This window comes from Notolepis coatsorum (assembly GCF_963971535.1).
Source record: "Notolepis coatsorum genome assembly, chromosome: 17".
Taxonomy (NCBI): Eukaryota; Metazoa; Chordata; class Actinopteri; order Aulopiformes; family Paralepididae; genus Notolepis; species Notolepis coatsorum.
Window position 1 is genome coordinate 93,212,583 of NC_140181.1, and position 14,308 is coordinate 93,226,890.

The following is a 14,308-nucleotide window of genomic DNA, read 5'->3' on the forward strand; positions in this document are numbered from 1 at the left end:
TACTTTTATTTCTACGCCCCACTATCCGCTGGGTGCATACTCTGACCTTTATCATGTTTTGTAACAGATTACAGAAATTCAAGAAGCCTATTGTAACGCGAGGTTCTGATTTGATTAATATATCTGCATTATTTTATTCCACTTTATGCTTTGCTCTTGCTGCTTGTTTTACACAGATTTTATGTCTTATTTCTTAATGATGTAAAGCACTTTGAACTGCAATCCCCTGTATGAAAGCTATACAAATAAAGTTATTATTGTGTGGCGTTCAGGTCTATGGGACCGGTTTTCTATGTTTACTAAGATAAAAAAATTATACAATGAATTATTTGTTTTAACCTGACTCATTGGCAAAGGCTAATTATATATAAACACATCCCTCCCCCCCCCCCCCCACATTTATATTATATGTGGTGTCCAGGTCCACTGTACCCAAAAGTGAGGCAATTCTAGGTGAAAACAATATGGTAAAAATGAAACAAAAAGGTTCACTCTCTGCCTCCACCTTGTTTCATTCATATTTTTCAAGATAAACATGATTTATTCCATTCATGTCTTGATTATAATGGATTTTTTTTAGACATCACATTTGTTTTACTGATAAATGTGATCTAGCAGAGGTAAACAGCAAATATTAACCATATATGCGGTCTATATTGCTTGTAATTGGGATAAAGTTAACATCTGTTAAGTATTTTTACATTAATTGTTAGCTTTATCGTTTTAAAATCCCTATGCTGTGGGCCCATCAGATCCGCCAACATTGGTTGAGTAACAAAAAACCTGAACACCACACAAGGGTTTAGAGCAAATGAATAGTGCTATTCTTTTGTGTGCATGGCTTCTACGTACTGTATATGCCAGCACAGATCTCTCACACACACATACTCTCTCACACGCACTTCTAAGGACCCAACACAAGAAACAATGAGTAAACTTTCCACAAAGGCAGTCATTTGGGAGTTTGTGTTTTAATTCATTATGATGCTACATGATCCATAATGGTTGCTTTATTATCTTCAATTGACTACGTTTTGTTAATAACGTTTTTGGTCGTTATCTTTGTTTTATCTCTTTATCTTCTTAAATCCGTTTTATTTTCATTTAATTTCTGTACATACAAAACAGTATCCAATTGTTTTTGTAGTTACATCTTTGTGTGACTTGTGTGTGTGTGTGTGTGTGTGTTTCTGAAGCTCTGGTGCAGTTTAAAATTTATATCTTCACAGGTCAGCCATCCCCATCTCACCACCACTCCCTCAGGCAATGCAAAGAAATATATCTTTATCTTTTTTTTTAATAACATATAGATAAGTGTGCTTGGGCTGGTCATTTGACAGCCAGGATACAGTTGAGGCAAACAAACTTTTAACCAAGCCCGAAAATATTAGGAACAGGAAAATGAGGGGGGGGGGGGGGTTTACACACAAAGTCAAAATGAAGATGGTCCCTTTACAGAAGACGGTAATCTTTTTTTCTTTTTTTGCCAATATAATTCAAAACACAAAAAGCAAGAGAAAGAAAAATTATAATAATCAATAATCAATTCCAGGTCATGTCAATCCATGCAGTAACGCAGAGCGCACTTAGTTATAACATAGTGCATTTGAATTGTTAGACAGAATTTGTTTTGACTACATGATGAAAAGAAAAATAAGAGAAAGAAAATCCTGTCGCAACGCACTAGAAACACAGAAACACTAGAATACTCAACGGACCGTATTCGCATGGCGGCCATTTTGCTCTGAGGTCATGCACAGATCTGGATTTCTATCCACCCTTTCCCCCCCAAGGAAATCCCAACTTGAGCGTGTGACATAAGAGCAAAATGGCCACCGTGCGAATATGGTCAATGAGCAGAATTGCTATCGTTTTGCAAACGTATGTTCAAAGTGGGTTTTGCATAAGTCCACTGGTTGAGATAAAGAGTGGGGGGGGGGGGGGTGTCTTTGTTCCTTTTATCCGATACCGTTTTATTTCGTTCACAACCTGAGGAAGTTATCAACAGTCTGAAGATCTTTCAATTATTTAGTGGGCAAATCTGACACGGTTAACCTCAAAGCTGCCACTTAATAGCAGTTATAGACAACTAGTTAGACTGTGTGGAAGAATAGTTCATTTGATAAATTGTCATTTACAAACAGACAAATATATTAATTGAAAGAAAGAAAAACAAAATAATAATAATCAACCTATGGGTGTGTTGCTGCATCTGATCGGGGTGAAATAATTTAATTTCTATTTTCAGCTAAACACCCGTTTCTTCCTATACAGGAAATCAGTTTGGATGACAGGACTTGTGTTAAAAACCATACCTTCCTCCATCATGATAAAGCTCCTTCCCTTCCAGATGCGAGGGTTTCTTTGGGGAATTTCTTCCTCAAAATTCTATTTTAGAATTCTACCACTTCTATAGAAATGTTTCTAACTTGACAACCTAAACATTCCAAATAGGCCCCCTTTGTATTTCCTGTCGCAGTGTTACTGTAGTGTAGCAGACAGGAAGTAAACTGGGGCCAAAAAACGCTCCCCTAGCGACGGAAATCCTCTGAAAAGGTCTATAGCTTCCAACGACCAGTAAGCCATTGTGACACCATCATTAGAATGCCAAGTTGTCCGATTTCTAATCGAAGCGGTGTGATCGCACATCTGAAAGGGTTAAAGACGCAGAGAACAACATTTCCGTTCTTTTGAACCGAGGAACGCCGTCGACTCGCCAGCGTACGCACATCGTTTAGCGGTTGGAATTCCCTCGGGGTCGGCAACTGGTGATCTCGGGACGCCCCGTCCGCTAAACTATGTGCTTGTTCGTCGCAAGGGCGTGTGTTTTTCGGTCTACGCGGTCCTGATCCCAAATGATCGAAAATGTTACTTCGATTCATCAGCACTTGTCTCCTCATTGCCTTCAAAGAAAGAAAGAGTGAGAGAGAGACAGAGAGAGTGAGCAAGCGATCTTTAAAACATTCACACAGCTGTAGAACTTAGTCACACCCAGTAGGAAAACAAGAGAAAAAAATAATAAAAAGAACAATCATGGCTTTTACTGGCTCATAATATACTTAATAGCAGTGGTCAGGACCCAAGTATCAAGTCCCAAAACCATAAATATCAGCTAATATACTATTCGCGTATCTATGTTTTGTTGTTGCCAGAGCGTCTTCACAACCCCCTCTTGGGTTCCTACCCACGGGTTGAGAAACGCTGGTTTAGTGGGTCACATCTCAAAGGGTTTGGATGTTGAAGGAGGCCTCTCCTTAATCACCTGGGATCTCCTCTTCCGCATCGTCAGAACTAGCTGGAAGACGGTATCGGAAGAACTTCGGACCTCGACCTGCGATGCGTAAAAGAGTGTCGACGCACACAAGGTGTTTAGCTTGAAATGCGAACTATTTGAATCTCCGGCAGGTGGTTGTACTCGTCTAGCAGGTGGTTGTACTCATCTAGAGGGTAATTGTACTCATTTAGAGGGTAGTTGTTCTCATCTAGCAGGTAGTTGTACTCCTCTAGAGGGTAAACATACTCATCTAGTAGGCTGTCAATTAAATATACGAGGATTGTATTTTGTGCACCGCAATTCCGAATGTAAAAAAGTAACCGTATTTTAACATTTGGATTTGCGGCACAAAATAATAAATACAACTCTCGTAATTTTAAATGACATCCAGCAAAGACAAAAACGATGTCTATGGCAAAAACCCAACTCAGCTGACACAGGGCTCTGGGTTCACTCATGCATGTCTCCATCCTCATTTTAGGATGGTGGGGGCTACGGATCGCGGATCGACCTGACGCGTGTCGCTCCTAGCTACCCGCCCGAGTCCATATTCACAAACCCTCTCGCAGCGGTAGCGCTGATCTGAGAGTCGGTAGCGGTCCGTTTAAAAGGTTGAATAGTAATACGTGTGTTCCGCGGTCACAGACCCTGGATCGGAGCACTCCTGGGGGAGGCTTTGTGAACATACCGTTGTGTTGAAAATACCACATCTTTAATTTTTTTCTTTCTTTTTTTTTTTTAATTAAGGAGAGACTTCGCAACTTGAACCCAAAGAACAAGGCCCCTTCGCTAAAACCTCGATTGGTTATCTGTGCAGGTTAGGGAAGGGGTACTGGACGGAAAGGATAGATTATTAAAAAAAAGAAATAAAAGAAAACAAAAAAAAGGCAAGATGAAAAGGTTGTTGTTACTCTTGATTCACTTAAATCACCTCCCTTCTTACACATTAAATAATTTCTGCACTACGCCCAACTCTCGTGATATTGCCTCAAACGCTAAAAGAAAGTAAAGTAAAGGAGAAACCCCAAGACAGAAAAGAGACAAACAAAAACCGAGAAGACATCTCCACCGTTGTTTTAATCTATGTCCTCCAGGCATGATGTCTGTCTGTCTGTCTGTCTGTCTGTCTGCCGCCGTGCTCTGCCTGTCTCATCTTGTCACTCTTCCGTCTCTACAGGACTATCTTGCCGATGATGACCCCGATGACGAAGAAGAGCACGCAGAGGGCGAGGACGCGGGTGCTCAGGCCTTCCTCCCGGATCACGGAGGCCGTGAAGGCGGGGGAGGAGGAGTGCGGAGCGGCCAGTGACGTCACCTTCCTCTTTCTCAGCCCGTCGTCCTCCTGTCATGGGAGACACAAAAAGGTCAAAAAGGTTAAGGCTGTGGTTTGTAAGCGCTTAAAAAAACAAACTGGTCGCCACGAGAGTAAACAGATAAATTTTCATTCCCGTTCATTACAAAAGGTTAACCCTTTCACGACTACCACCACAGGTTAACCTTTCACTACCACACTACAGAAGGTTAAACCTTTCACTACCACACTACAGAAGGTTACCGCTTTTACTACCACACTACAGAAGGTTAACCCTTTTACTACCACACTACAGAAGGTTAACCCTTTTACTACCACACTACAGAAGGTTAACCCTTTTACTACCACACTACAGAAGGTTAAACTTTATAGATGTTTTTAACCCTTTCACTACCACACTACAAAGGGTTAACGCTTTAACTACCACACTACAGAAGGTTAACCTCGTACAAGAATCTATGTGCATAAATTGAATGGCAAATTTCATATTCAAATGTAAGCATTATGATATATATATTATTCTTTACTCGTTTTTAGTCCAGCCTCTCCTGTTTGCTACATGATGATGATACGCTTTGGTCTTGTTTGACTCCTGACTTTACGTTTCTCTGTTTTCCAAGACGGTGGCTCGAGGTATGACCTCTGAAGTTCTACTAAAGTGAAATGTCCCTTTAAGATTATACCCACAAACAATGCGGCTCAATCTCTCTTACAGTAGCCTCTTGGCAGCTCTTGAATCCCCAGGCTAAACACATAACATAAGCCTGCAACAGAGGCAAGCCAATGTTTACAAATCTACTACGATGAGGAGCCGGGAAAAACAAGCCTCTCACATTGTTCTGAATGTACATTTAAAAAAGCTGTGACAAATGACAATAAAATATTCGGAATCATGTATAAAACGTATATTCATCCTGAATTATCATTTCCTCTCCTGAATCACACTCGATGGGGGAAAAGTGGGCTCGTCTATCGAGTGATTGGGTGAGATCGGAGTGAATAGGACCAATAATCTAATTAAAGTAAGGGTTATGTCACCACTGTGCGCTTTAAGGATAACTTCCGTTTGAAAGGCAGCTGTTTTGAGAGCACAGGCGGGGCTTGGCAAGACTTCAAAGTCCAACCGAAGCAAAGAATAAACTGGAAGAGGTCGAAAAACTATTCAGAGAAAATCATACATGAACTGCCTGTAATTAATTAAGCATGAACATTTATTCAATAGCTGTGAAAGCCAGAGAGAACGGAAAGCTATGCTGTAGTATTCTCACCCCCATCTTGTTTGTATGAGGAACACCTACTCTGCTCTGTAAAATAATGAAAATGGGCTGAGTGGAGGCGCTAGAGGGGTGAGTGGAGGTGAGGGAGGGATGGAGGCGGTGGAGGGGTGAGTGTGGACGGAGGCGATGGAGGGATGAGTGGAGGGATGGGGGGGACGGAGGGATGACGGCGTCTCACCCTGATCTGTTTATTCTCTTCCCGTAGCCTCTGCACCTCCATCTGCAGCCTCTTACACTCCTCCATTATCTTCTTCACCTCCCCGTCATCCAGGGAGGCGCTGGCAGACTTGGGCAGGGCGGCGAGCTCCGACTTGGGAGGAGAGGGGGAGACAGTTTGGTTGTTTTCACTCTCATGCTGTAGAGAGAGAGGGAGGGAGGGAGGGAGGGAGGGAGGGAGGGAGAGGGTGGTGGGGTGGGGAGTAGGGATGGATAGAGGAAGGGAGCGGAGCAGGATGGAGAGGGGAGGAGAGGAGCGATGGAGAGAGGAGGGAAGAGGAGGAGGATTGAGAGGGGAGGAGGGATAGAGCGGGAGGGAGAGGGTGGTGGGGAGGAGGGATGGAGAGGGAAGGGGAGGAAGGATGGAGAGAGGAGGGGAGCGGAGGTGGATGGAGAGGGGAGGAGAGGAGTGATGGAGAGAGGAGGATTGAGAGGGTTGGGGATGAGTGATAGTAGAGAAGGAACCGGAGGTAGGGAGGGATGGAGAGGGGAGGGATGATGAGGACAGGAAGAGGAGGGATGATGAGGGGTGGGGGGATGTAGAGAGGAGGGTGAGAAGGAGGGATGTAGAGAGGAGGAGGAGGGATGGAGAGGAGATTGAGAGGGGAGAGGAGGGGTGGAGAGAGGAGAGGTGGAGGGATGGAGAGAGGAGGAAAGATGGAGGGGAAAGGAGGAGGGATGGAGGAGAGGAGGGATGGAGAGAGGAGGGAAGAGGAGGGATGGAGAGGGGAGGACGGATGGAGAGAGGAGGGGAGAGGAGGAAGGAGGGATGGAGAGGGTGTGGGGGGCATGGGGACATGCAAGTGGCAAGAGTTGGGATGGGAGTGAGAAACAAAAAAAAATCATGATTAAATTAATAAAAGTGAAAGCAAAAGAAAATAAATCATTCAATAACATGGTGCTGATGGAAGGGATCTTTACTCAAGAGGTTGTTGTTGGTGGACATCGTGTTAAAGCTGCAATAATAATTTTCTGACCATTAGAGGGCGTAAATGAGCTCTTTACCCTCTTCTCTGCACATGGATCACTAGATTTCACCAATACATACACTTTTCTCAAGGGCATTTCCTGGTTGTTAAACAAGGTACGTGAATACTTCATCTACAAACATAATACTGTTCTGACAGCACACTATTGACGTAATTTAGGGATTCGCTAGGGGGAAGAAAACATTTGAAATGCATAGGTTTATAAAATAGGCAGAATTAAAGCACAGGGTTTTGTCAACAAAGAAAATAAATTATGGAATAACACAGATGGTGGTGCAGAGTTGATCGAGTAAGACACCATGACTCAATGAGACCTTCCGATAGCAGGGTTGATTGAGTAGGTCACCATGACTCAATGAGACCTTCCGATAGCAGGGTTGATTGAGTAGGTCACCATGACTCAATGAGACCTTCTGATAGCAGGTTTGATCGAGTAGTGAAATTGTGAAAAATGCTGTCAGAATGATTATTGCTGATTTAAAGCTTGAGAAAATGATCAATGTGCATGTAAGACTGATTAAAAAATACTGACTAGCAAACATAGCAAAATAAAGATGTGGTGGGTGTGAATATTTGTGGGTTAAGAATTGGGTTTGAACTTACAGTTTTATCATTTTCTAGCGGCAGCTCAAACGCACATCTCAACTTTGAATCCATCAGCTCATCTGGCTTTGCCTCCTTCCACTGTATGTAAGAACAGAGAGAGAGAGAGAGAGAGAGAGAGAGAGAGAGAGAGAGAGAGAGAGAGAGGAAAAAAGGAGAGGAGAAAAGGAGGAGAAAAATTAGAAAAGAAAAAAGGAGAAGAGTGTCAAGTCTTAAACTGTTGGATCATTAATGTTGGGTTGCTTCCTAAGAGAGAGAGAGAAAGAAAGAGTAACAGTATGAGAACTAGGGCATGCTGTGACACTAGTCTGCAATCAAGGTAATAATTCTCTTTCTTTATAGACAGAACCTACCCCGTCTATACATCACGCTAGGATAGTCTGTCTATATATATCATGCTAGGATAGGTTCTGTCTATATATATCATGCTAGGATAGGGTCCGTCTATATATATCATGCTAGGATAGGTGTCTGTCTATATACTGTATATCATGCTAGGATAGGGTCAGTCTATATAATATATATCATGCTAGGATAGGGTCCGTCTATATATATATATCATGCTAGGATAGGTGTCTGTCTATATATATCATGCTAGGATAGGTTGTCTTGTCTATATATAGCATGCTAGGATAGGGTATGTCTATATATATCATGCTAGGATAGGGTCTGTCTATATCATGCTAGGATAGGGTCTGTCTATATATATCATGCTAGGATAGGGTGTCTATATATATCATGCTAGGATAGGTTGTCTATATCTCAGGCTAGGATAGGGTCCGTCTATATATATCATGCTAGGATAGGGTCTGTCTATATATATCATGCTAGGATAGGTTGTCTATATATCATGCTAGGATAGGTTGTCTATATATATCATGCTAGGATAGGGTCCGTCTATATATCATGCTAGGATAGGGTCTGTCTATATATATCATGCTAGGATAGGTTGTCTATATATATCATGCTAGGATAGGTGTCGGTCTATATATATCATGCTAGGATAGGTTGTCTATATATATCATGCTAGGATAGGTGTCGGTCTATATATATCATGCTAGGATAGGTGTCGGTCTATATATATCATGCTAGGATAGGCATCGGTCTATATATCATGATAGGATAGGTTGTCTATATATCATGCTAGGATAGGTTGTCTATATATCATGCTAGGATAGGGTCTGTCTATATATATCATGCTAGGATAGGTTGTCTATATATCATGCTAGGATAGGGTCTGTCTATATATATCATGCTAGGATAGGTTGTCTATATATCATGCTAGGATAGGTTGTCTATATATCATGCTAGGATAGGGTCTGTCTATATATATCATGCTAGGATAGGTTGTCTATATATATCATGCTAGGATAGGTGTCGGTCTATATATATCATGCTAGGATAGGTTGTCTATATATCATGATAGGATAGGCATCTGTCTATATAGGGCAGGTTCTGTCCAGACACTCACCACTCCCTCCATGTCAGTCATGTCGTACGGAGCCAGCAAGGACTGCACCATAAATTTGTGTTTACTCTTTTCATTGGGATCATAGTCAAATGGCTGTAGCATAACTGTAAACAAACACAAACAGGGGTTAGGTTAATAACAATACATTACATGTATACAGCGCTTTTCTAGAAGTCACTTTACAATAAGGGGCAGGGATAGTGAGACAAACAACATACATACATAACTCACACACAAAGAGTTTCTGATTATTCGAGCGTCGGTAACGGGCCGGCATTCGCATTGAACAATGAACACCAGCCCGTTACCAGCCCGATCGGTATGAAAGCATTGCAGGATCAAGCTAGAATTGACGTCGAATTGCTCTTACCTTCGGCCAAAAGTAATCCAAAAAGAATATTCCAATTTCTTGATCGCCATCTGGTAGATCCAATCCTCATTTGATCGACGTTATAAACGACCATAACATATGGATCAAGCATAATTGACGGGATTCGATGTGACCAGCTGAACTGTGCCACTTCCTGAGAACAAAGAATGAAATCTGAGACCTGGAGATTTTCCACAGCAGAGGATACAGTGTTGGAAATGTAGCTCGATACCGCCACCGTAGGACGCGGCCGGTACTGCACCTTCGGATTCCCACTATGCATTTTCAGCCAAAACACATCACCCTGAGAATGAATCGGGTATTAAAATCGAAAAAAAATTTAAAACCCCGGTATGGGTATTATGACGGTATGACTTTCATTTTCATCAGTGGGGGGGGGGGGGCCGGAGCGGAGCTAAGTTAACAATATACTCGTTTACATAACGCTTATATTGAACCACGTTGACATTAGGGCCGTTCTTTCAACCTAAAAGTGCACTTTCTTCAACCTCGAACCTAAATTCCTTAGCGACCCGTGTTGCCAAATAGAGCTGCCGCGATAACCGCATTACCGCGGTATCGCTGTTACATCACGCCCACCGCAGAGTTAGGCTGAATACCGCATCACCGCTGTTTTTTATAATAATAATAAAGTTCCCTGCTCTCGTTGGGCTTGCGGCTCTACAGATATACCCTACTCCTCTGTCGAGGTTCCAAGCGACCCTATTGGGTAGAAGTGGTACCAGAAAAGTCACGTGAAACACTGCAGACCACTGATTGGTCAGAAGAGAGACGCGTCACACGTTGGAGCGTCCTGCACAAAAGCAGAAAGCCGCCATCTTTACTGGCTCACTAAGTAAGGATTCATTCAGGATTTGTTTGCAACAGGACCAAGTGCAATAAACAAAAAAGGATGGATTCACTGTGTATTCTGCCTCATTTATTGATGAAACAAAACAGACATCAACCCAATTTACCAGAGAGCGGAGAGTTTAGTGTCACAAAAATATCGCTGATGTGTTAAGCTTGTTATTGTTGTTGCTAACGTCAGCAGATAGACACGAGAGGTAACGTTAAACCCGGGTTGCTTGGTAGAATAGACACAATGAGAGGTGAAGTTAGCTTTAGCAGAATAAACAAAACGAGAGTCTGGTTAATGTTGTTATTGATTGATTGATTGAAACTGTTAAACTCTGGCTTGCTGCAAGCCCTCGGACATAGCTATGCTCACGGAGCTTTCAGTGTACACAAGCGTCCCCACACGGAGACAAACTGAGTAGTACCTGCAGTGGAAAAGGAACGAAGTACCAGGTACCTAAAGCGGGTCGAGTCGAGTAGGTACTATGCAGTAGCCATTAGACTAGAGGCAGGCTATATGCTATAAAGAGTAGGAATATTGGTAACCGTAATACTGTCCGCGGTAGGAAATATTTCACAAATTTGTGTGGTAAGGAAAACATCAATACCGCGGCAGCTCTATTGCCAAAGTAAACAAATCAGCGCGCACATTCGAGACACGGATATGAAACGAGTCATACGGAACAAATAACGTATAACGGAGGCTGAAATTAGAGCAATGTGAGTCACAAACTCACGACTACACATACAGACGCATAAAATGTATTCTGCATTGATTAAGTGATAATCAAAACCCAGCTTAAAGGTGCTATGCATTATAAATGTCATTTTTCAGTCTCTAGCATTGTATTATAGTAATAGGAGTTCGTATCAATGTGTTTTTGGGCCTAAATACTATATTGGCGAATTCCTCAGCTACAGCCCATCCCCTCTTTGCCTCTAGTAAATCAGGTCATGTTGATTTGACGACCTGGTGCACGTCACAGGGCGCTGTTTATAGCGCACGGTGATGTGATTGGCTCTGTGGTTTTAGTAATGCCCGCCTCCATTCTTGCTACCTGCAGGGTGGAAGGTTTGTCCAGAAGATCACTAATCAGCTGAAGCCTGATGCGGTTCCCTCGGTCTTCGACAGACAGACCGGCGTTAGCTCTCGGGACTCGGGAGCGATCGCTAGCTACTTAGCACCAGCCGGGGCCGGCGTTAGCAACCGGGAGCGTCGTTGAGCATTCAGCCTGCTGGCTACCTAGATCCACTTCAACCAGCGTCGCGGAGCATTCAGCCTGCTGGCTACACAGCTTGTCGGTGTGCTAATAGCCTCTGCAAGCTAACGGTAGCTGGCTCCAGGCTATTAGCACATCGACAAGCTGCTGGAGCTCCCGACGCTCGGCTGGTTGAAGTGGATCTAGGTAGCCAGCAGGCTGAATGCTCCGCGACGCTCCCGGTTGCTATCATGTGCAGGTCCTCTTCTCAGACCTGTGTGGCAAAGCACTGCACACGCATCATGCAAGCTACACATCGCTGCATGTTGATCAATGGTGGCCCACTCGGTGCATCACAGTGGGCTACTATTGTGCTAACAACAACCGCGGTGTCCGGCTTGTCGGCCGGCATGAGTGCTCGATTTGGGGTGGTTCTCTCCTCCTTGTGTGCCCCCGTTCTCGCGGGTGTCCTGCCAGGGAGCTTGTGGACGCGACAACAGCGGCGGCCGTAGCGTTAGTTAGCTCATAGCTATTGTGTACCACTAGCGTTACGGCGGGCTCGAGCACCCTACGGCTGCCGCCGTTGTCGCGTCCATGGGCTCCCCGGCAGGGTACCCGTGGGGACGGGGGTGTACAGAGAGGAGAGAACCATTTTGTGTCGGGCGTGCATGCCGGCCAGCGAGCCGGACGTCGGGATATGTTGTTAGCACAATAGCTACCAAGCTAAGCTATGTTAGCTTCTAACGGTGTATACACAATATGTACAACGACACAATGATTTACATTATTACAAATATGGTAACGTGGTTGTGGCTTTTACAAATAGTGGTAACATATATATAGATAGACAGTACTGCTACATCTCTATATTTATGACATACCATATTTGTATGTAACCTGAAACCTAATCTCTGACGGGGAGATGGGCGGAGCTATTTGGTGGGTGGCTGTCACTCAAAGCATTCTGCTAGTATGGTTGGAGCCAAGCCAATAATAGCCTGCTTTCATGAGGCTGAAAAATGCTGGTTTTGAGTACAAGATTAGAAATATAAAACAATGATTATTTTTGGAATAAAAATTACAGATGTGTTACATAGACTCACAGGAAGTGTGTAAAGTTGCCCAAATAGTGCTAGGAATAGCAGTGCATAACCCCTTTAAGCCGTTAAACCCATGTAGTGAATCGCGAAGCCAATACGCACACAGTCGAACTGGAGCGGTTTACCAAACATACACTCCCAGCATTCATATCTCGTACGTTCATCTTCCAATCGCTTAACCATAACATAACTTACCGGTACCCAAACAACGAGTCCACATTCATGCACGAATCCATTTCAAAACGTTAGAAAAACGCTCCGTTTCCCGATTCCTCAATAATCCAATGTCTGGAAGTTAGTGGACCCATGGTCCATCCATTCGACCTTAATAAACGGACTGCCATTGGTCCATAACTGCATTCTATAGAAGAATAAGTCTTTATTTGTCGTGCAGATTAACACACGCGAGATGGGCGACCGACGGGAACACGCGCATGGCTCTGCTGAGCTCCGACTGAGAGAGGGAAAGACAGACTGCCCTGCCCTCTGCTGGCGCGTGCTGTGCACTACAAGCAACACGTCCCTGTTATATACTCTGTCAGTGTAATAGAAGGAAACGCATCTGTGATTTGGCGCACAGTCTGTGACGTCACGGTATTGAAAATCATACCGACGGGATTTCGAAATACCCTGGTATACCGTAATACAGTCATACCGCCCAAGCCTAGTGTGTGCTATGTCCCGTTGGTAGTGATCACAGCACGGAGGTGCGCCCGCTCCAACCCCCCTTTCATGTATGCACGAGGAGACATAATACCAATAATCTAGCGTTGATTTCAGGATGATTAGATAATCCGGCAACATGTTTATTGAATTACACAAAAACGCTGTTTTCGCGTCTTTTCCTGGGATTACTCAGAATCACTCAAACTATACTCTCCATTGAATAGAACGCTGGCACTGAAGGCCCACAGTGTCCCCTGCTGCCTGGCAATCAAAGTGTTAATAAACTCATTACATGGTGACACCGGAGCCCCATTTACAAAATGCTGGTCAGACTGGTCCTCTGAGCTCCTCTCAGTCGAGCTCTCCCTGCTGAAGGGTTTAAATCCTAGACTAGAGCATCCTTCCTCTCCTTCACATGAAGTATGAATAAATCTACCCTCAAAGAGAAAGTGAAACCAACTTCTAAAAATAGCTCTGCTGTCCGTGCAGTTTCAGCTTAGTATTGATTGTCCACAGAAAGCGTTTGAGCTGCCAGCGCCTTTCTGCCATTAATTTCTATGGTAAAGACGCGCTAGGAGCGCTCCTCTTCCCGCTCTCGGCGACTAACGTTTTTTGGCGGAGCACTCTGGGTGCCTTGAGTAGAAACATTTTCAACATTTGGAGAGGAGCGCCGCTCATCAATGCAGGGCTCGAAATTGCGACCGAATTGGTCGCATATGCGACCGAAATTGTATCTGTGCGACCTCAAAATATAATTGGGAGCATTCGTGCGACCGTAAATAATTGTTCTGGTGCGACCCCCCCTCCTCTTGTTGACGCACACACACGCTGCACGCAGTGCCCTCATTGCCCCTCCCCCTCACAGACCCGTCTCATTTGCACCGAAGATAGCAAGCGTGCAGCTCCTCTTTTAACAATCACTGAAGCATTAAACAATGGCCCAGTAAACTATTCACTTTAGTTTAATACACGA

At 43.8% G+C, this 14,308-nt stretch overlaps 1 protein-coding gene across 2 annotated transcripts in view; it reads right to left on the reverse strand.

Annotated features, from left to right (window-relative positions):
- Positions 1–962: 962 nt before the first annotated feature.
- LOC311244453 (vesicle-associated membrane protein-associated protein B/C-like) overlaps positions 963–14,308 on the reverse strand; it is a 30,516-nt gene continuing 17,170 nt past the window's right edge. The window contains exons 3-6 of one of the 2 annotated variants that reach the window (XM_084333970.1): positions 9,143–9,246; positions 7,672–7,752; positions 6,042–6,173; positions 963–4,616 (exon numbers count right to left, since the gene is read on the reverse strand). In XM_084333970.1, the coding sequence (XP_084190096.1) occupies positions 4,446–4,616; positions 6,042–6,173; positions 7,672–7,752; positions 9,143–9,246 (488 nt within the window). In that variant the 3' untranslated portion in view covers positions 963–4,445. Of the gene's footprint in view, positions 4,617–6,041; positions 6,219–7,671; positions 7,753–9,142; positions 9,247–14,308 lie in introns of both variants that reach the window. The other variant, XM_084333969.1, reaches the window with a different exon arrangement.